Genomic DNA, 23024 nt, shown 5'->3' on the forward strand with positions numbered 1-23024 from the left:
TGCACATCCCTATTCACAACTCTCACAGAAAGTACCTGAGATTCGCCATACAGGATCAACATTATCAATTCAAGACGTTGCCATTCGGACTAGCCACGGCCCCAAGAACCTTCTCCAAGATACTATTGGCTCCAGTCATCATGTTGAGGGAACAGGGGATACATGTCTACCCCTACCTCGACAATCTGCTGATTCGTTCACGCTCCGTCCCCAAGGCCATCGCCGACATCGAGGTAGTTCAAGAAACCCTAGCACAGCATGGCTTTATCGTAAACAAAGAAAAAAGCTCTTTCATTCCCTCCACATGGCTAGAACACCTAGGCGTAGTGCTGGACACGGTACAAGACTCCCTTTTCATACCAGAAGAGAAGGTAGAAAGAATCAGGAAAACGACATTACTAGTCATGTCCAACAGAAGATCATCCTTGCTAAAACTGGCAAGTCTGCTGGGAACCTTCATCTCAGTAATCGACCTGACCCAGTGGGCATCGCCACGCGAGACCGCCCAACGCATTCCTCCGTGCATACCAGCTGGACATTATTGCCAAGAAAGACAGAAAATTGACCATACCCCCAAGAGTCCGTCTCAGCCTTCTTCTGGTGGACGAACCGCTTCCAACCTCAGACGGGAAAGAAAACGCTATCTACATGCTCATCGAGCTCAAGTCTTCACAGACGCCAGCCTTCAGGGCTGGGGCCACACTCAGTCAAATGTATGTCCAGGGAACTTGGTCTCCGGAAGAATCTCGCTCCACATCAATGTGTTGGAAACTCGAGCGATCTTCCTTGCCCTTCAACATTTCCGCCACAAATTCGCCACCAACATGTCATCATAAGAACAGACAATGTTGCCGCTAAGATGTACATCCACAACCCGGGCGGCTCCCGATAAGCAAGGCTCCACTCGGCAGCAACAAAAATCCTCCGGGATGGGCCAAGGAGAACTTGGTATCGCTTAGAAGCCCTACACATCAGAGGAGTCCAGAATCTAGAGGCGGATTGGCTCAGCAGACAGAATTCGTGCGAAACCAAATGGCTTAACTCGATCCACGGGTCTTCTTCAAGATATGCAACACCTTCGGCACCGAGGTAGACCTGTTCGCCTCTCAGAAGGACCATCAACTTCCAAAGTTCATGACCCGACACTACCATCCACAGGCAGTAGCAACGGACGCCCTGAACGCGATATGGCCTCCAAATCTTCTCTATGCATTCCCTCCTTTTCCCCTGATCCCTCGGCTCCTGCGCAGGATCATATCCGAAGGTTTCTTTGGTGATCCTTGTAGCCCTAGATGGCTCCAGGAGACCCTGGTTCACCACCATCCTGGAACTGGCCATCGCGAGAACCACTGTCTCTGCCAAACACTTCCGACTTCCTGACGCAGGGCCCCATCATACATCCCGATCCCGCTTGGTTCAAGCTGACCGCATGGCTCTTGAACGGGCAAACCTCAGGATAAAGGGGGTACTCGGAAGAAGTCACATCTACAATCTTAACAGCCAGACGCAGGTCGACGGTCAATATCTACAACTGTTCATGGAAGGCCTACGTCAGGTGGTGCCATCGCGAAAACGACTTGACCCCACGGAACCATCCATCACCGTTATCTTGGAGTTCCTGCAACAGGGCTACTCAATGGGACTCAAGTGTTCCACCCACGCAGACAATTGGCAGCTCTTGCTACCGTCATCCCTGTGTGGGCGACACCCCATCACCAGACATCCGGACGCTCTGAACTTCCTAAGAGGGGTAAATTGTCCCAACCCGCGTAGTCCACAGGTTCCCCTCTTGGCGCCGAACGCTGTCCTGTCGGCACTCACTAGGTCCCCGCTCGAACCCATTCAAACTGTACACATCAAATGGGTAAGAATGAAAACGTTATTCTTAATTGCAATAACATCGCCAGAAGAGTGGCTGAACTTCGCGCCCTTTCAATAAACTCAAAATTCTGCGTGTTCCATAACGATAGCTTATGTCTTCGTACAGATCCAACTTTCATTCCGAAGGTTAACTCCCCTTTCCACGCAGCCAGGAGATCGCCGTTCCCAACTTCATGCCAAACCCCTCTCATCCCAAAGAGAAATCGTGGGCACACATTGGACGATGCTGACGGGCCTTAAAAGCATACATAATAAGAATGGAGGAGTTACGCAAATCAGAGAGTATGTTCATCACCATTAGCCATGCCCAACTTGGGAGCGCAAATGTCCAAGGCAGCAATCAGTAGTACCCTGAAAGCCTGTATATGCGCGAAGCATACAAAGCTTCTGACTTACCGTCCCTCAGGGAGTCACAGTTTCACTCAGTTCGCAATGCTGCTACCAACGAGCCTTCCGAAATCATGCATCGGGTGGAAGACATCTGCAAAGCTGCCACCTGGTCTTCCATTTCCACCTTCATACGTCATTATAAAATTCGGTCCCTGGCCTCGGCAGAATCAGCCTTTGGCAAAAGGGTACTGGAAAGTATCATCGGGGACTAATGAAACCCACCCGAATTCGGGACACTGCTCGGGGAGGTCCCACACAAGATGCCCCACTCCTACAGTAGAAGGATCCATTGGATACTCACCGTGAAGGGTCTTTCTACTGTAGGTAAGTGGGGCATCTTGGCCCTCCCTAGTTCCATTTGTTTCCCAATGTTACTCTCTCAGTTATCAACTAAATTCATGTTTTCAGACTGTTCAACGTTTAGGGTTGTCGTTGTTGTTGTCACTGTTCTAGTGATCCTAGTTATTGCCGAGCCGTTGTTTTTCCTTCCGTGTTTTTGGTTATATGTTCCTGTTACTTAAGTGCTATACTACTATGCCAGGCGGGGGTACTGAAGAAGGTGACCCCAAGACCTCACAGGAAGTACATGGAAGAATTTCATCATTTCCTGCCTCTCTGCAATTGGTCGAGATCACACCCACACAAGATGCCCCACTTACCTACAGTAGAAAGACCCTTCACGGTGAGTATCCAATGGATCCTTCTCACAGAGTCACTTTTCTTCCTTATTCTACACAATCGACTCTTATAGTGCCTGCAGAAGGGATGGCATGTGCCCTTTGCAACAAATCCGTCTTCCTGTCTCCCCAGGAGTTTGAATTCAAGCAAATGCACAATTTGAGCCCAATTAGGATCGTTGCTTGTTTTCTATTGGTCTGCTTTTAAGGTTCACACTACCAAAAGTTTTTTTTCAGCAGATAGAATAAAAGGCAGAATGCGGATGGCAGTTAGAAACAGGGAAGATTAGGCACACGCTTTTTCACCATAGCTACCAGAATTGGTTTATTTTTATTTTATCTTTTTTGAACAAATAAAGCTTCGAACAAATAATGCATCCGAAGTACAGAATATAAGTTCAAACACAGAATAAAACTGCAATCACTAATTCAGGTTAAAAGATGACATGGCAGAAGTTTTTTTCTTTGATGGGTGTGCTGATTCTTAGATCGTTACTATGAGATTTGTAGGTGTCAAAAACTGTTTTCTCCTGTAAGGTTTAGTCCTTTGTCTTTTAACCCAACCCTTTAATAATTCCATTCCTTTTTTTCTCATAAATTGGAATTTCAAACCTGTTCTTGTTTTTCTTACTCCTATGAGCTGCCCACCAGTTATGTGCCTCAAAAAGCCCTTGAAAAACAGTTTCTTGATTTCTTTCTGCTCTAAGTATGAAATGTATCTGAGGCTCATTCTGCACATGCAGAATAATGCACTTTCAAACTGCTTTCAGTGCTCTTTGAAGCTGTGCAGAATGGCAAAATCCACTTGCAAACAGTTGTGAAAGTGGTTTGAAAATGCATTATTTTGCGTGTGCGGAAGGGGCCTGAGTGTTTTGCCTGAGCCAAGCTATTTGAATTTCTTTGTGTAACAGTGCTTAGTATGTTCCTGGCTGTTGGAGCTATATGTGGATTGCTACTAAAGACATTGCAGAACGTACTGTGTAAGAAATTAATACTGTACTATTGTGTATGGGATTCTGAAATAGTCTGGTAGTTTTTGTTGTGGTTCATCTTGAAGTTAGTCATCTCGTCTTACAGGTAAATCCAAGTTAATTTGTGGTTTCATAGGTACAATCTTATACTTCCTCCTCATGTGAGCAAAACTCCTGTTCAAATTGTCATAATAATAGGACAAAGCTGCATGATATGTTAATGCCACCTGTTCTTAATCTTGGGTTGGCCAAGTTGTCAAGTGTGGTTTTTTCTTTCTTTCCTGACAAGGTTTCGCTGGGAGATAAGAATGCAGCCATTATTTACAATCCTAAACTGCAAACTCCAGAGGCACTAAAGGAAGTTATAGATGACATGGGATTTTCTGCTGCTGTTGCTGATACGAACCCCCAGCCCATTTTACCGGACACTCTTTTTCTTACAATTCCAACTCAATCCTCTTTAACATGTGAACAGATCCATACCAACCTCCTGAAGACCAAAGGCATCTTGGATGTGAAAACCTCTTTTGACAAAAAATCTCTGGTTGTAACGTTTGTGTCTTCAGTTATAAACAGCGAGCAGGTCAGTCGAAGAGTACAAGACGTATGTTCAGCTAACACAGCCAATGAGAGTAATCCAGAAAGGCACGAAGATTTGAGCTTGCCCCAGCCCAGTGATGTTGCGCTCAGGATGAAAATAGAGGGAATGACGTGTCATTCCTGCACTAGTACCATTGAAGGAAAGATTGGCAAATTACAAGGAGTTACCCGAATTAAAGGTAATTAAAGATCTTTTTTAAACCACCCATAGTCTGTGAACATCTGAAGCTATCCTGTACAGACAGTCCATCTAGTTCAGTACTACAACAAACTGGCAGCTACTCTTCGGTGTCCCCTCCCATCTTTACCACCCACGGATACTGTGCTAATTGGAGGGGCTGAGGAATGAACGGGGGTCCTTTGCCTGCAAAGCATGTCTTCTGCCTCTGAGCTAAGGCCAGGGACGTAGGTATAGATTTTTATGGGAGGGGGGGTTCAGGGAGCATGGCCACGCCTCCCCAAGCCCTGCCCCCAGCCCCAGTTCTTATAAAAGCAGCTCTCCGAGGCCAGGGACGGCAAACTCCCCTGCCCTGCCCTCCCCCGCCCCCCCACTAGGCTCCCAGCTGGCAGCTAGCAGCCCCTTCTGCCCCCCCTCTGGGCAGAGATAGCTAGAAAAAATGGAGCCCGGTGCAAAATCTGAGTTTTGCATGTGCCCCCCCCCCAATGGGTGCCCACTGTGATGCTGGAATCCACCCCCAAGCAGCATCATTTTCAATGGTGTTTAAACTGGGAAGCCCAGGTTCTCCTTTTGAATCCATCTTAAAGGGAGAATCTGGGGTCCCCCATTAAAACAGCATTTAAAGTGATGCTCTTTTGGGATGGATTATCCCCCACCCTGAAACAGCATCACTTTCAATGTTTAAACTGGGGACTTCAGATTCTCCCTTTAAATCCATGCCGAAGGGGGTGGATTTAAAAGGAGAATATGGGGAAATTTGGGAGTGCCTGTTCTCAGGGGTGCAATTGTTAAGCTAGCAGCACCAAACGTTCAGGGTATCTTTAGGAGACTCTCCTAATGACACCACCCAGGTTTGGTGAAGTTTGGTTCAGTGGGTCCAAAGATATGGACCCTCAAAGGTGTAGCCCCATCTTTTATTAGCTCCCATTGGAAACAATGGGGGATGGGGCACCACCTTTGGGAGTCCATAGCTTTGGACCCCCTGGTCAAAACTTCACAAAATCTGGGTGGTATCAGTAATAGACTCTCCTGATGATATCACCCAGGTTTGGTGAAGTTTGGTTCAGGGGGTCCAAAGTTATGGACCCTCAAAGGTGTAGCTCCCATCTTCTATTAGCTCCCATTGGAAACAATGGGGGATGAGGCACCCCCTTTGGGAGTCCATAACTTTGGACCCCCTGAACCAAACCTCACCAAACCTGTGTAGTATCATCAGGAGATTCTCCCAACAAATCCCTGAAATGTTGGTGTTGCTAGCCTAAAAATGTGTCCCCTGCAGGCCAAAAACCAAAAAACCCACTAAAAATACAAAAAACCCACAAACCCGAGAAAACCCCCCCCCCCTTTACCTATGACCTTGGCTAAGGCCCTTCCCTCATCTCTGTGCATAAAAACATCTTGAGCTTTCTGTTGTTCTAACAAGACCAAGGCTGTTTCTGCACGGCCCGAAAATAGCATCCCAGGAATGGTAAAAACACCATCCCTGGGGTGCTGTTCGCACAAAGCAGCGCCGTGCCAACCCCCCCAAAATGGCGGGAAAATGGTGCTTTTGAAACTCACTCCCTGAGTGAGTTTTTTGAAAAGTGATGTCTTCCCGCTGGCACGGTGCGAAGCTTATCGTTGTGAGGGCACCGCTTTTGGCCCTTCCGGTGTTCCGTTCACCTGCCTCTGCTTCCTGCGCAGCGTCTGGTCGGAGGGTAGCGTGCGCATGTCCCTCCAGCTGTCCCAAGCTGCACAGGGTGGAGAGGTAGGTGAACGGGACGAACCGCGGGCGGCTCCATGTGGAGTCGCCTCTGCGATTCACAGCAGCTTCGGGGCCACTCATATGCTACCGAGCTAGCAGTCCTGAAGCTCCACCGGCATTAAATATGTCAGTGGACAGCCGTTTCTGCTGCTGTGCAGAAATGGCCCAAGAAACAAAATCTAGTGGAGGTTCCTTGGGCCTGAGCTAAGAAGTAGTAGGGGCTCATTCCAGCTGGGTAGTATTCCTGCCCACACCATATGACTCAACTGCATTGCCTGCCAGCTAGGGAAAAATTCCTTCACGGGTTTCTCCCACACTGGTAGCCTAAGCTTCCCCTTTGATGATATGTTACTCAGTTATGTAACTTCACCAGGTTTGGGCCATAGGCTTCATTTTGCACTGTTGTCTATTGTTATTTATCCACATGACACACAATGTGCATGGATTATTTTTCTCATGTTTGCTGTTACTGTTTATTTATATTTATTTATTTATTTATTTATTTATTCGATTTCTGTATCGCCCCATCCCCGAAGGGCTCTGGGCGATGTACAGCATGTAAGAAAACAATATAAGACAGTTAAAACATTAAAACATTAAAAGCAGCGGTAAACCATAGTAATGAATCCGATAATTATGCAACAAATCGCAATATGATGGAATATAAGTGGCGTCCAGTATTCCAATGTTAAACTTCCCTCTTCCCCAGAAAGAAAAAAGGTGGGGGGAGGCATGGTAGGTCCCCTTGGATGGCAAACAGCCCAGATGTCAAGGGCCGGGGGAGGGGGGGGCACAATCAGTGGCTGGTTTCTCCAAAGGCCCAGTGGAACAGCTCCATCTTGCAGGCCCTGCGGAACTCGCTAAGGTCCCGCAGGGCCCGGACAGCTGGAGGGAGAGTGTTCCACCAGGCTGGGGTCAGAGCCGTGAAGGCCCTGGCCCGCATGGAGGCCAGCCGCATCGCCAAAGGGCCAGGGACCACTAGTAGATTGGCCTCAGTTGATCGGAGAGGCCGTACAGGGACATATGGGGTGATGCGGTCTCGAAGATACGACGGTCCCAGGCCACATAAGGCCTTAAAGGTCAACACCAACGCCTTGAAGATGATGTTGTATGAAACCTTAAGCTGGAGGGAAACCTACCTGAAGGGAACCCTTTTTAAAACCAGACATGTTAAGCTGGATATTACGTGGCAGCAACGCTAACACTCCTTTCCAATTTTTTTCCCCAGTTTCCCTGGACTCTCAGGAAGCTGTGGTGGTATTTCAGCCTCATCTCATCACGGCAGAGGAAATAAAAAACCAAATTGAAGCTGCAGGTTTTAAGGCATCTATTAAAAAACAGCCCAGGGCCCTCAAACTAGGTGCTATTGATGTAGAGCGACTGAAGAACATTAATACCAAAGGCTCGGAAAGAGCTCCGCCAGAAAGCCCAGAACACGTGCACTGCTTAAATTCTGTGGAATTCAGGGTCGATGGCATGCACTGTAATTCGTGCGTCCTCAATATTCAGAGTGCCATATCAGCGCTCCCCGCTGTAACCAGTATAATAGTTTCTTTAGAGGACAAATCTGCAGGTGTAAAGTATAATCCCAGCCTAATCAGCATCAGTGCACTGAGAAGAGCCATAGAATCCGTATCTCCAGGGACTTTTAAGGTCAGCCTTCCTGATACGGCCGAAAACACTGAACTCTTGAACACACCTCAGTCTCCACTGAAGTCTCCTCTGCAAGATGTCAGTAGCACCCTGCATCCCCTGATGACCACCACTGTGATAAATATAGAGGGAATGACCTGCAATTCTTGTGTGCAGTCTATCGAGGGTGTAATTTCCCAGAAACCAGGTGTGAAGTCAATATGTGTCTCACTTCTGCATCGTAATGGGACAATAGAATATGACCCTATGCTGACCTCGCCAGATGACTTGAAAAACGCGATTGAGGACATGGGTTTCGATGCATCCTTAACAGGTAAGACCACCTGAGGATTAGTTCAGTTTTGCAAATAAATTAGTGTTCTTGCTCCTTCAGACTGGTCCTCTGATTGAATCCCGTTCCACGGGAGTTCTGATGAACCGTCTGGCCAAGTTTGAGACTCCGTTCTGGCACTTAGAGTTGGCAATATTAATGCCAGGGTTTCTTTGTAGAGCCTCCAGAAACGCATTTGCTCTGTTCTGACACGGAATTGCCTGTAAGTGCCTAGACTGGATGATGAAGAGTCTACACCAGTGGTGGCGAACCTTTGGCACTCCAGATGTTATGGACTACAATTCCCATCAGCCCCTGCCAGCATGGCCAATTGCCATGCTGGCAGGGGCTGATGGGAATTGTAGTCCATAACATCTGGAGTGCCAAAGGTTTGCCACCACGGGTCTACACAATGCAGATACTGTAGGAGCATGGGTGAAAGGAGGTTGGGGGGGGGGAGTATTCTCTTTCTGCTTTTCAGATTTTTCTTCTAATGTTTGTGAATATTTTATTGATTGATTGACTGATTGATTGATTGATTGATTGATTGTTTGGACTTTTATACCGCCCCATCCCCAAGAGGCTCTGGGCGGTGTACAACATAAAGTATAAATATAAATACATTACTAAAACCTTTAAAACAGCGATAACAATAACAATAGTAATAATAGAGGCGTCCGACCAACCCCACTTTTAAAATTCTCCCCGGGAGAGCGGGGGGAGGGCGGCGAGTCACATTGGATGATAGGCCCAGATGAAAGGGCCAGCTCGGGGGGGTGGGGGCACCATTTCAGTGGCTGGTCCCTCCAAAGGCCCGGCGGAACAACTGTGTTTTACAGGCCCTGCGGAACTCGTTAAGGTCCCGCAGGGCCCGGACAGCCGGAGGAAGGGTGTTCCACCAGGCCGGGGCCAGAGCCGTAAAGGCCCTGGCCCGCGTGGAGGCTAGCCGCATCATTGAGGGGCCAGGAACCACTAATAAGTTGGCCTCCACTGAACAGAGAGGCCGTGCAGGGACATTTGGGGTGATGCGGTCTCGAAGATACGAATATTGATGGAAGATCATTAGATTCAGTCCCCAGGAATGGCGAAGGAACACACCCCAAATGGGCCACATCTGCAGGAATCTACACATCTCCAATACCAACCTAAGTATTTTGCATTGGGGGTAAAGGGCAAATGCCGCTGCCTCAGTGAGTGTTTTCTGGAGGGTAGTCACTGGAAAAAGATAACAATGCAGCAGAAAAAAAGAGGAAGACCCAACGTGAGATGGTTTGACTCCATCAAGGAAGTCACAGACCTTGGTCTGCTAGACCTGAGCCAGACTGTTAATGATAGGGTGTTTTGGAGGTCATTAATTCATAGGGTTCCCTTAAGTTGGAAGCAAGTTGGTGGCACTTAACACACACACTCTCTGCTGAGCCGTTGAGTGCAGTACTATCCCTTTAACCCTGAACGGAGGCAGTTCTGCTATGAGACAAGGTAGAGCCGGCACCTTTGGAGAACAATTTGGTGTGCTCTCCAGGCCGTCAGTGAGAGACAGACAGGTGTGTCTGAGCTCTGGGCCACAATCTAGCACAGTGGTTTTCAACCTGGGGGTCGGGACCCCTTTGGGGGTTGAACGACCCTTTCACAGGGGTCGCCTAAGATTCTCTGCATCAGTGTTCTCCATATGTAAAATGGATAAATGTTAGGGTTGGGGGTCACCACAACATGAGAAACTGTATTAAAGGGATTGCGGCATTGGGAAGGTTGACAACCACTGATCTAGCAAGTGGCTCTTTTGCACAAATCTTACTGAGATGAATGGGACATCACACAAGGATTGGACAAGGAGCAGAGGGGCTAGTGGGCTGTCAGAATATCAATTTTGCCTTCCCTGAGTGTGTGTGAAGGGCCATCTTTTCAGCTCCATTCATCTAATCCGGAAGTGCCTTCAGATAATTTTTACTGCATTAATTCTTCTCAGAAGTGTGTGTGGATTTTTTCTTTTTTATAGGCTTCATATATAAATGACTGGAATGTTTCTGACAGAATTACTGGAGTCCTTTTGTTATCATTGTTCATGAACCTGTTGTATTTAATGCTGCTTGCAGCTACAGTAACCGTCAGGCTGAAAGTTCTTTTCTGTTCCCAGTGCCAGCGAGTTCAGACCCTGTCACTTTTCAGACTCAACCCTCACAGGAAAAGCTGGCAGAGACTCAGGATAACAAATTCTCCAGCGTGGAACTTCACTCCAAACTGTCACCCGCTCACCACAAGCAGGAATCAAAGGAGCCGTCCAAGTGTTACATTCAAGTCACCGGCATGACGTGCGCTTCATGTGTAGCAAACATTGAAAGGAATCTGAAGAGAGAAAATGGTGAGAAAATGTTTCCCAGTTTATTTGCCCTCGCCAAAAGAATGTTGCTGAAGACGGTTTAACGTATGGGCGTAAAATATAATTAAAAACCATTTACAAGCTGTTAATGGTGGTTTAGGGGAAATTAGATGAACATATAAACTCAGACATCAAACCCCAAATCCAGAGTACGGGACAAACCACGCAGGTTGCATGTGTGGCTGCTGTGCGTTTAACCTGACCAGATATGCTTTTAACCTGCTCTTAGGATCAAAACTGGAACTATGAGAGACCCAGTAAGTGTCTGAGGGAAGTTTGTACTTTTGGTTTTCTTCCCCATTTTTTTCTGTGGTGACTTGGAAACTGTGACCATCAAGTTTTTGTTTTGTATTTTAATTGCTTACAAGTAAACATGAATTTGCTTTACACGGAGTCAGACTTCTGGTCTCCAGCTGAAATTATGTCTTGTGACTGCAACTCTCCAGGGCCTCAGACAGGCACGTCACCTGCTACCTGATCCTTTACGAGAAGATACATTTAGAATTTTCTGCATGCAAATCGAGTCCCATATGATTCAGGAATGGCACAAATAGTACACAGGAAAACATACAATCAATACTGTAATATAAATAAACCCTTTATACATAAATGCATGTCTTCTTGGCATCAGAAAGTATTTTAATTTTCCCACATTTGGGGGGGGGGGGTCTCAATAAAAGCTTGTGCGTTGGCCCTACACTTTCACACACACTGAGGAAATTTTTCCCTCCAAAAGATAATCAGTTGGTCTCCGCTGGAACTGAGTAGCCTTTACTTTATGAATATAGACTGTAAGTGATGATATATAGGCATACAAATATTGTCCCACCCTTAACTAAAGTATATATATTCAATAAATTGGGCTTTTCCACCTCAGTCCTAAGAACCTTCACCGAAAGCTGTAGAGTGTCACTATATTTCCACACTCTATTCCTTGTCAGAAACAATTTGGCAGAGGGTATTGAACAGTTTTAAAAAAGGAACTAGAAAAAAGTATTAAAACTGAGTTGTCTAGGATTGCCACAAAGAGAACATAAGAACATAAGAACAAGCCAGCTGGATCAGACCAGAGTCCATCTAGTCCAGCACTCTGCTACTCGCAGTGGCCCACCAGGTGCCTTTGGGAGCTCACATGCAGGATGTGAAAGCAATGGCCTTCTGCGGCTGTTGCTCCCGAGCACCTGGTCTGCTAAGGCATTTGCAATCTCAGATCAAGGAGGATCAAGATTGGTAGCCATAAATCGACTTCTCCTCCATAAATCTGTCCAAGCCCCTTTTAAAGCTATCCAGGTTAGTGGCCATCACCACCTCCTGTGGCAGCAGAGAGATGCATTTCAAAATCAGGCGGTTATTTACAGCGTGATGTGGCTGTTTCAGTTTAGATGCTGTTTCCAGATTTGGACACGGTTCTCAATCCTTGGGAAGAGGTTTAAATAATTTAATTTACAGAAAACTTTAAATAATGTTAAGTTTTTCTTAGCAATTTATACTTCTACTTAGGTGTGTACGCCTGCTGACACTAGAGTTATTAGAATTCCTTCTGCTCTAGATACCTTGAGGTCATACATTTACCCTGAGGTAAAATTGCAGCACCACATTAAAGACAGTCTACCATATGATTACTCCTTCTTCACATGGACTGTGATCAGGATGTTCCTTTCTGTCCCTCAGAATAATTTTTTAATTTCTTATTTTATTTCTTTACATTTATAAGCTGCCCTCCCCCAAAGGGCTCAGGGCGGCACACAACATCATAAAATAACATAAAATCCTATATATTTAAAACCAGTAAAACATTCCAGCAGATAAAACAGATGGCAACCCAATCCATCCCCACCCCTCCATACCATCATAGGAAGCTGAGCTGGTTTTATTTATTTTCCCGGCTGGCCAGGTGGAAATGATTGATGGAACAAGGCTGTCTTACAGGTTCCGTGAAATCCCTGTGATCCCGCAGGGCCCTAACCTCCCTTGGCAGCCTGTTCCACCAAATGGGGGCCAAGGCCGTAAATGCCCTGGCCCCCGTAGTGGCCAGCCAGATAGTTCTGGGGCCGGGGACCTCTAGCAAGTACTCCTCCGAAGAACCGAGGGCCCTGGAGGGGCAATATGGGGAGATGAGGTCCCGCAGGTATGTAGGTCTGAGACTGCTCACGGCCTTAAAGGTCAGGACCAAAGCCTTGAACATGATCCGGAACTTGATAGGCAGCTAGTAAAGATGGTACAGGTGTAATCCGGTCCCGGCTGGATGCTCTGGTAAGGAGCCTGGCTGCTGCACAAGTTTAAGCTTCCAGATCACAGCCAAGGGTAGGCCAACGTATAGCGAGTTACAGTAATCCAGCCTGGAGGTGATTGTTGCATGGATCACTGAGGCCATATCAGCGTGGGAGAGGTATGGGTCCAGTTGCCATGCCTGTCGCAGATGGTAAAAAGTCACTTGGGCCGTCTGGGTGACCAGCACCAGGTCCAAGATGACTCCCAGACTACGGACAGACAAGGCTAGATGTAAGGCCTCGTCATCCAACGTAAGCAGGGAAAAGTTTGCTGGCCTCTCTCCCCGGACCATCCACAGGACCTCCATCTTAGCTGGATTTAGCTTCAGCCGACTCGCTGTCAACCAACCAGCAATGAGAGCACCAGGGACCAAAGATGGGTGGTCCTCCATCGTGAACATGAGCTAGGTGTTATCAGCAAATTGGTGGCACCATAGCCCGAAACTACAGACCAGCCCCGCCAGGGGGTGCATGTAAAGAGCATCGGAGGGAGAATCGCCCCCTGTGGCACTCCACAATCAAAGGGGTGAACACCTGGAGATCTCTCCCCCCAATGCCACCTGCAATCCCTGGTCTTGGAGAAAGGAGACCAGCCAATCTAAGGCTGAATCCCTTTCCCCTTTGGGGACTGAATTAGAAGCCTCACTACAGCCCCTTCCACACACGCAAAATAATGCGTTTTCAAACCACTTTCACAACTGTTTGCAAGTGGATTTTGCTATTCCGCACAGCTTCAAAGAGCACTGAAAGCAGTTTGAAAGTGCATTATTCTGCATGTGCGGAATGAGCCTACCTCTCCCCTTAGTTGTATATATCCCAAAGATAACCAATATCTTCGTGTAAGTCTGTGTTAAACTTCTATCAGGGAACACAGATCAGACCAGCCATGTCTGTCTGACAATTCTCTCAGAAAGCCAAAACTTTCAGCCAAGAGTACAGAGTTGTTCACTTAACCTCTGCCTCTCCAAAAACTCTTCTCCAACTGTCTTTTCTGTTCAAATTAACCACCCACTGACTGGCCGGAGGGGAGAGTGCCAGTTTATCAGAAGCAACATAGTTCACTTTTTATATTTAAGTTGGCTTTGCTTAGTTACACTTTAGCAAAATCCTGGAACCATCACAGCTTGTCAAATCCAAATCCAAAACCTTTATTAGGCATAAAACCGGTGTGTGTCAAGAATTCCAAATACAATAAGAAGATCATTATTGCGCAACTTGCAGTACGCAGAGTAAAAATATAGCAACAGCTTCAGAGATTTCAACATCAGAGTTATTTAGAAGCTTAGCCATTTTTATTTTATCAGAAAGGAGCATAAATCCTGTTGGTAATACAGTTCTCAAATCAGTTCTGATGTTGTTGTATTTTGAACAGTGAAGCAGAATATGAGGAAGTGTATCAGTTGTATCAGGACAAAATCGACAGCAACGCTCATTTTGTGGAATACTAGAGAAACGTCACAGCTTGTCTTGAAGGAATTTCTGTTTGGGCATTTTTTGTTTTCTGTGCTTCACAGACTTAGAGTTGCAGTTGTTTTGTTGTTCTTATTCTGTAACACATGGGTGTATTTTCCCACAGTCCTTGTGGGAGAGCATACCCAGGGGTCTTTAGAATAACTAGTGTTTGAGGTCTTCATGGACTCCAGGAAAATGAGAAGAGCATTCTCTTTCATCGTGGAAGTCCTGTGCAGTTAGACAGAAGAATATCTGCAGAGCTCTTGGAAAGAATGGACCCCAATTAGGATTTAGAACTTGGTGGGATCTGCTTAAACTGCTATCTGGTTTTTTTTCTGGTACACACTGCTTCCACTTCCCCTGAAGCCTGCAAATTTTCTGTTTTCAATGGATTCCTCAGCATGCTTCGGGTCCTGCTTTTCACACACTGACATATATACCTGTGAGAATAGCCTTGTATATCAGTCTCCAGGAAGGAGCAGCCTACCTTTTCCTTACCTGCTCACAGTGCCAGCACTGCCTGCACATCTTTGTCTCTTCTCTGGTGAAGAGATGAACATGTGCAGGCAACTGGGATTGGGCTATAGTGAATAGAGTAAGTGCGCCTCTAACAGCATTCACCAAATACAGACCAAAAAATCAAGTTACGCACGTGTGCTGCACAGTGGCTTGTGGATATTACAATTACCGTATATACTCATGTATAAGTCGAATTTTTCAGCACATTTTTAATGCTGAAAAAGCTCCCCTCGACTTATATGCGGGTCATTAAATTTTTTTTGTGTTTTTACTTTGCCGGCCAGCAGGGGGCGCTGTGTTTATGCTAGTGGCACCAAAATTTCAGGGTACCCTCAAAAGACACTCCTTACGATACCAGCCAAGTTTGGTAAAATTTGGTTCAGGGGGTCCAAAGTTATGGACCCCCAAAGGAGGTGCCCCCATTCCCCATTGTTTTCAAAGGGAGCTATTAGTAGATGGGGCTACCCTTTTGAGGGTCCATAACTTTGGACCCTCTGAACCAAACTTCACCAAACTTGGCTGGTCTCATCAGGAGAGTCTTTTCATGATACCAGCCATGTTTGGTGAAGTTTGGGTCAGGGGATCCAAAGTTATTGACCCCCAAAGGGTGCCCCATCCCCCATTGTTTACAATGGAAGCTAATAGTAGATTTTCCATTTCTGATAATATCCCTCTTAAAATCTAAGTTGGGTTACATTTGGACATACAGATGATGATGAGGAATCCAGTTTTGAAGGATTTTAACTTTTGTGTTTTAGCTTGGTTGCTGGTTGAGCTAAGGTTTTTGTACTTTTAAAGTTATTGTTGATACCATATTGTTCTTGTTGACCCTCTTTTCCACTTACAGAGCCAGTTTACTGATTTTCTTTGAAATAAATATTCAAAAACATTTAATCTACTGATGCCTCAATTGAGGTAATTTTATTGGTATCTATTTTTATTTTTGAAATTTACCAGCAGCTGCTGCATTTCCCACCCTCGACTTATACGCGAGTCAATAAGTTTTCCCAGTTTTTTGTGGTAAAATTAGGTGCCTCGACTTATATGCGGGTCGACTTATACATGAGTATATACGGTATTTTTTACAGTGTATAAACATACATAAAATGCAACTGCTATTAATAATCTCTATTCTCATTACAGGTATCGGAGATATCTGTAATGAGAGTAGAGATTATTAACAGCAGTTGCATTTTATGTATGTTTATACACTGTAAAAAATCTGTAATGAGAGTAGAGATTATTAATAGCAGTTGCATTTTATGTATGTTTATACACTGTAAAAATAATTGTAATATACACAAGCTACTGTGCAGCACACGTACGTCACGTGATTTTTTGGTCTGTATTGGGCTATAGTTCTCTTGATTCAGCTTCTCCAGAGATTGAAAAAGGGTGTGGCATCTTTCATAGTGCTGTGATCTACTTCTCAGCTGCTGCCTGCCTTGTTTCTCTCTCTCTTAAAAAGACTAGCAATTGAGATTCTGGTAGAGGAATCTAGTGTAACGTTATAATGGCCAAGAATCCTGGTAATAAAGGACTGGGCGGGTCTTTGAGGAGTCTGTGGCAGCAGAGATGGCAGATGCTGTGTACCACTTGTCTGCTTGTTTGAAGGTTGTTTCTCCTTTAAGCAGCAGATTGTGTGGCCATATTAGGCCAAGTGTTTGTGTGGGATGTGTTCTCGTATAGGTCAGGTATCATGATTGTACTGACATTCCTTTGCAGAAGGCTAATTATCTCGGAAGCAAAACATGTTGCACATGTTGATGCTAATGGCAGTTGACTCTGCATTTTACAAATGGAAAGTAGGTTGATGAATAATTAAAGTAATAAGATTATCGTGGCTGTTCAGGCACAGTCTCTGGCAAGGTTGCGAAGTAGTACCTGTTCACGAGAACCTCACTTGCTACTTTTAAAAGTTGTTTCACTGGCTATCAGTTCAGTTCTGAGCACAATTCTTAAGATGCTGATTTGTTTCCGGCTAGAAGGGCATTGTGGTTTTGAGAGTTGATGGGATGATTCAAGTTTTGAACTAGGTTCTGGGAGACCCAGGTCCAAATCCCACACCCCCCACCCCTGCCATGGAAGCTTATTGGTTGACCTTGGACCAGTCATGCCCTCTCAGCCTGACTTACCTCACAGGTTTATGAGGATAAAACAGTGGGTTGCCAATGAAATAAACAATTCACTTTTGAAATCCAGTGTGCTGGTACTTAGCTTTAAAGTCCTAAATGGTCTCTGACACCTTAAGTGCCACCTTTTCCCAAGTGAGCCTGCCAAAGATTAAGATATACATCACAGAGTCAACTATTCCTCTGCCCAATCTCAGAAGTAAGACTTGTAATTGAGGGGGCAGGGCCTTTTCTGTAAAGGGAAAGTTCTCAGAAGAAGAAGAGTAATGTATTGTCAAAGGCTTTCACGGCCGGAATCACTGGGGTGCTGTGTGGTTTCCAGGCTGCATGGCCGTATTCTAGCAGCATTCTCTCCTGACGTTTCACCTGCATCTGTGGCTGGCATCTTCAGAGGATCTGATGGTAGGAATGGACAGCAAGTGGAGTATATATACTGTGAGGTCAGATGTCCTCACCTTTTGACCTCACTGTATATATACTCCACTTGCTTTCTATTCCTACCATCAGATCCTCTGAAGATGCCAGCCACAGATGCAGGCGAAACGTCAGAAGAGAATGCTGCTAGAACACGGCCATGCAGCCCAGAAACCACACAGCACCCCAGAAGAAGAGTAGTTTTTTAATATCCTGCTTTTCTCTCCTGCCAGGAGTCTCAAAGCAGCTTGCCATCACTCAGTGGTGTATCTGCCTGGGACATGGGGTCATCCATGTCCCCGGGCGCACGCCTTTTGGTCACATGGGGGGAGGGGTGCCAGGCATGCACCGCAGCCACCAAGTCCAGCCCTGTCTCAAAGCCGTAGCTTTTGAAAGCACAGAGGCGAAGGGGGGTGGGGCCACACCCCTGACCTCTGTGCAGGCCAGGGGGTGGGATTGGGGGCAGCATCCCACACACCCCTCCGTGCAGGCAAGCTGGAGCCCTCTGCCCCTGAGCCCTACCCCCTGCATGGAGGTCATTTCAACAACATATCCATGAGCCTTTGCTAAATATGCAAATTACCACATGTGCGCTGGGGAGGCGCCCGGAGAAGGAGTTGTCTCCGGGCGCCATTTCCTACCCATATGCCTCTGCCACCACTTTCTCTTCCCCTCCCTACAACAGGCACCTTGTGTGGTAGGTGGGGCTGAGAGAGTTCTGAACCAACTCAGAAGCAAGCCTTTATTGGCATAGACAACAGTACAACAGTAATAAAAAAACGGATTAAAAAGCATATACAATACAGGAAATAAATGTTAGGTCGGAGGAAATCTACTGGCGTTTGGTAATTTCCAGGAGAAAGTCTGCCACTATGATACAGAGAGAAGGATCAGGGTTGTCCAACAAGTAGTGTAATCTAATTAGATCGGGGAGATGGGGTAAATGTAAAGGAGTAAGATTCACATACTTGGATCTGATTTCCTTGAATCTGAGACAGTGTGGTAATTGGTGGGCCAGAGATTCAACTGAGCCGTCGTTACATGGGCAGAGAGTTCTGAACTGTGACTAGCCCAAGGTCACTCAGCAGACTTTGCGAGCAAGAGCAGGGAAACAAACACTATTCTCCTGATTAGAGTCCACTGTTCTTAACCACTGCACCACTCTGGCTTCTCCAATTTTATGCCAATGTCATTTTATTTATTTACAACATGCTTATCCTGCTTTTCCACCCTATAGCTAAACAACCATTGAAAAGAGGAAGGAAGGGTTACTGAGGGAATGCCAAACAAAACTAAGTTCTACACCTACTGGTGGAAGGTAATAGTAAGGGGGATGGATGAACCTCCCTGAGGAGAGAATATTTTTCAGTTTTGGTGCCACAACAAAAAAAGCCCTGTTCTTGGATTGTCACCCATCTAACTGCAGATGATCTAATTCAGTGATGGCGAACCTTTTCGAGACAGAGTGCCCGAACTGCAACCCAAAACCCACTTATTTATCACAAAGTGCCAACACGGCAATTTAATTTGAATACTGAGGTTTTAGTATAGAAAAAAAGGTTGGCTCCGAGGCATGCATTACTCAGGAGTAAGCTTGGTGGTAGTTGGTGGCTTTGCTTTGAAGCAACTGTGCAACGCTTCGAACGGGTGAATCCCGACCTTAGGAGGGTTTACTCAGAAGCAAACCCCATTGCCAGCAACTGAGCTTACTCCCAGGTAAAGGATTGTGCTTTAGTTCTTCCCGTGAAAATTAGTGGGGTTTAACAGCGCTTAACAGGGTTATCTACACTGCTTCCCCAAAACTAGGTCTTAGGCTTAATGCTAATAATCTCCCTGAAATAATTACACTATTATCACATGATGAACTCTGTGCACGCGTGCCCACAGAGAGGGCTCTGAGTGCCACCTCTGGCACCCGTGCCATAGGTTCGCCACCACTGATCTAATTGCCAGTTAGGTGGTGCCTGTCATTCAGTATGCTGGTTTTGACCTTTGAAATCATAAGTAATCTAGTGCCAAGTTATCTTCCTTCAGCCATAGGAAGCTGTCCTATAAGGTATTCCTTGGAGGCTTTGCTGCCTCTTCTTCCTCTGTCTGAAGCGTGCCAGGAGGCTGAGCAACAAACTCTATATCCAGAGAATGGCACTCTATATCCGGAAAGAGGATAATCTGGCCCCATCAGCACTTAGCATCTGTCAGAGGAGAATTGAAGCGGTCATAAAAGGAATGGGAATCTCACCCACTTACTTGTGCTGCCCCCTTCTGTTTCTTCTCCTCTTCTTCACAGCGCTCCCTCCTTTTCATCTTCTTTGTGCTCCTTGTTGCCTACTGCCTATGGATTATTTCTTTTCCCGCCCCGTTCCTCACTCTCCCCATTTTGTATCCCCAAGCGTTGTAAATCACCGCTGCCAGGTCTTTCTGGCTTGGCAGAGCAACGCCTTTCAAAAGTGAATACCTCTGATTGTTGTGGTCGGCTTCCTTGGCAAATTTTGGCTGTGCAGTATATTTTTTACTTCTGTACATTCTAACCACATATGAGTATATATTGAATTTTTATCCCCACAATGCCAACATTTCGGACTGAGTCCACTTATCATATATGCCAACTGTTTCGGTGTTCTATACCATTTTAATATTAGTTTCTTCTCCAGTTCTGCATATTTATATTTATCTTGTTTATATTATCTATGGTCCGCCTAATAAGATCTATGTCTTTCACTCCATCTTGTTGCCATTTTTCCATTATAGCTCTTACCATAAATTTTTGATCTTCTATCATGTATTTATATAAAACTCCTAACATTTGTCCTTTCCTCTACTCATATATTTTTATACAACTTTTCATTATACAATCTTCTTCCATCCTGGAAGCTTTTATCTTTTCCGACTGTGCAGTATATGCCTCGTGATTGGGATGTCTGTCATTGCACAGGCGTACAATCTGTGTCATTTTGTTTTCTACCCCATTAAACAGTTGATATTTTTTTCTGCAAATCTGGGCTGTTTTCCTGAGATGGCAGAAGGATCTGTTATACCATGTATTTCCCCCCCTTTTTTTTGATTTGCAGAAAGGCCTTGCTTGTCCATTTGATGCCATATATCGATTTTGATGGTCGCTGTTGCTACTGTATTTATTTATTTGGAAAGATGTTATCTCACTTTTTCTTCTACAATATACTTATTGCAGCTTTCAGAAAGATTTAAAACCAAATGAATTTTAATACATCAAAACCGTACATTTCCAAAATAGCCAGATGAAGAATAAGCAGCCGGTCTTTTTATTAATTTCCCCCGATTTGCTCTCCTAAAACGTGGCCTCTTACATCTTCATAAAAACTAATCTGGTAGATGTTTTCCTACCAGACTGTCCTGTAAATCTGTTCCATGGGGGGGGGGGGGCACAAACAACCTGTCGGCATTTCTGACTGACTGCAAGGAGACACAGATCTGCGGGGAAGAGCAGAACCTCTGCAAGAGTTTGTGACATGGTAGACGACCTGTAAATAGCTCTAAACATATTCATCTGGTTTACTTTGTCCTTTGCACACTGCCATCATCAGTTGTTCGCTAAAGTTTGCACGGTGTGTGTTTGTTTCTAGGAATATACTCTGTACTTGTCGCACTGATGGCTGGCAAAGCAGAAGTGCGGTACGATGCTTCTGTCATCCAGCCGTCATCTGTTGCGGAATTGATTCGAGAACTAGGATTCGGTGCTACAGTTTTGGAGAACTACGGCGAAGGAGATGGCATTCTGGAACTTGTTGTAAGCAGATTATTTTAACCAAAATAAATCCATTGCCAGTTGGCATTTCGCTGTTGGTAATTGAAATTTCTAGCAAGCTTTTTTGTGCACACACAGGTAACCTTGGTGGGCACATAAGTTCTTGTTCAGATCCCTTTGTTGTTAGAGTGGAAGCCTGTGGCGAAGGGATGCAGAGTATGCTTTTGGGCATAGGTGTCAAACTCGCGGCCCTCGCAGCATGCCACTGGCAGGGGATGATGGGAAATGTAGTCCATACCATCTGGAGGGCCGCGAGTTTGACACCTGTGCTTTTCGGCATGTTTGCTCAGAACCAAGTCCCATTGGCTTTCATGGCACTTGCGCTCAAGCGTGGCCACGATCCATTTCACTTTGTTGTAAATAGCATGATGGCCTCACTTGGTTTGCAGTACAGCCCCTCTGAATCACAGATAATATTTTTGATGCTTCTATTTCCAAGACTGTTAGAACCGTTTGGTAGGAACGCCAAGTGTACACGCAGTCCTTTTTTTTTTCTACTGCTAATACAAAATCTCCCTTTACTCTCCCACATCTTTTTTCGTCAGTGCCTCTTTTTCTTGCCAGAGTTTTATCTGCAGTTTACAGAGCGAACAACCCTTTGCCACCATGTGGAAGTTCAGTTAATAAGGCATCATATCTGGTGCCTGACAGTCGTTTGGTGGCGGAGCAGGGAGGGCCTCATCCCTCGGCACTGTGCCCTGGCTGCATTTTTTAAAAGCTCGTTTTAGGCTTAAAAACGATGGCAGCATTCCTGCATCAGGCACGAGGAAGCCGTCACATCTCATTTGGCCCGCAGGACTTGAGCCTTGCTTTTTCTCTAGCGAGACTGTGGGAAATATTAGCATCAGTGATACTGGAGTAGTAATGTAGAAGCAGAAATGCGCCCTCCAGCTTGGCCATAGGAAGTGCATACACAATAGGTGTGCCAGCTAGCCTAGCTATGTCAGCTATGAAAGTAGATCTTTCCCTGTACTATTCATGCAGTTTAGATTGAATAGAAGATTGACAGTTCTCTCTGCTGGCCAGAGTTGTGTACATTCTTAAAGCAGGCATCTGTTGAAATGTCTGTGTTCCTTACCTATATGCCACTCTTCTACCTCAGCGCATGAGGCAGCGTAGGAATCAGAACATTTATAACAAAGCAATCGTACAATCAGAACAGTCAATCCAGTAGAAGCGGTCTGTATTTTGGACAGTGGCCATCTCTGTTTTCTTAGCTTTACTAACAATGCTTGAAGAATGATTGATCGAGACACTCTGTTCAGCAGCGAAGGTTTGTGTTGTTCACAGGTGAGAGGAATGACATGTGCCTCGTGTGTTCACAAAATAGAATCCACGCTTATGAAAAAGAAAGGGGTTTTGTATGTCTCGGTGGCTCTTGCAACCAACAAAGCCCACATCAAGTATGACCCTGAGATTGTTGGCCCGCGGGATATAATACAGATCATACAGGTGAGTCTTCTTGGGAGTGGATTTAGAAAGCTTTTGTTTTTTTAAAAAATTAACTGGGGGGTGTTGAACTCCCCAGGAAAAAAATGCCACTTTGGGGAATATCTTGAGCAGCAAGCTTGCAGCTGGTTGGGTCCATTGTGGATAGGGAGGTACATTATAAAGACAAAAAGAGCCCTTTGAGGTGCTAATATGTAGAGGCTCCAGTAAAAGGCAAAGTATCTCT

The 23024-nt window shown here is 45.6% G+C and overlaps 1 protein-coding gene across 1 annotated transcript in view; it reads left to right on the plus strand.

Annotated features, from left to right (window-relative positions):
- ATP7A (ATPase copper transporting alpha) overlaps positions 1 to 23024 on the plus strand; it is a 69901-nt gene that overhangs the window by 24620 nt on the left and 22257 nt on the right. Inside the window, exons 3-7 of the mRNA XM_048513994.1 lie at positions 4209 to 4698; positions 7670 to 8407; positions 10539 to 10763; positions 21168 to 21331; positions 22640 to 22801. Of these exons, the coding sequence (XP_048369951.1) occupies positions 4209 to 4698; positions 7670 to 8407; positions 10539 to 10763; positions 21168 to 21331; positions 22640 to 22801 (1779 nt within the window). The remainder of the gene's footprint in view (positions 1 to 4208; positions 4699 to 7669; positions 8408 to 10538; positions 10764 to 21167; positions 21332 to 22639; positions 22802 to 23024) is intronic.

This window comes from Sphaerodactylus townsendi, linkage group LG13 (assembly GCF_021028975.2).
Source record: "Sphaerodactylus townsendi isolate TG3544 linkage group LG13, MPM_Stown_v2.3, whole genome shotgun sequence".
Taxonomy (NCBI): domain Eukaryota; kingdom Metazoa; phylum Chordata; class Lepidosauria; order Squamata; family Sphaerodactylidae; genus Sphaerodactylus; species Sphaerodactylus townsendi.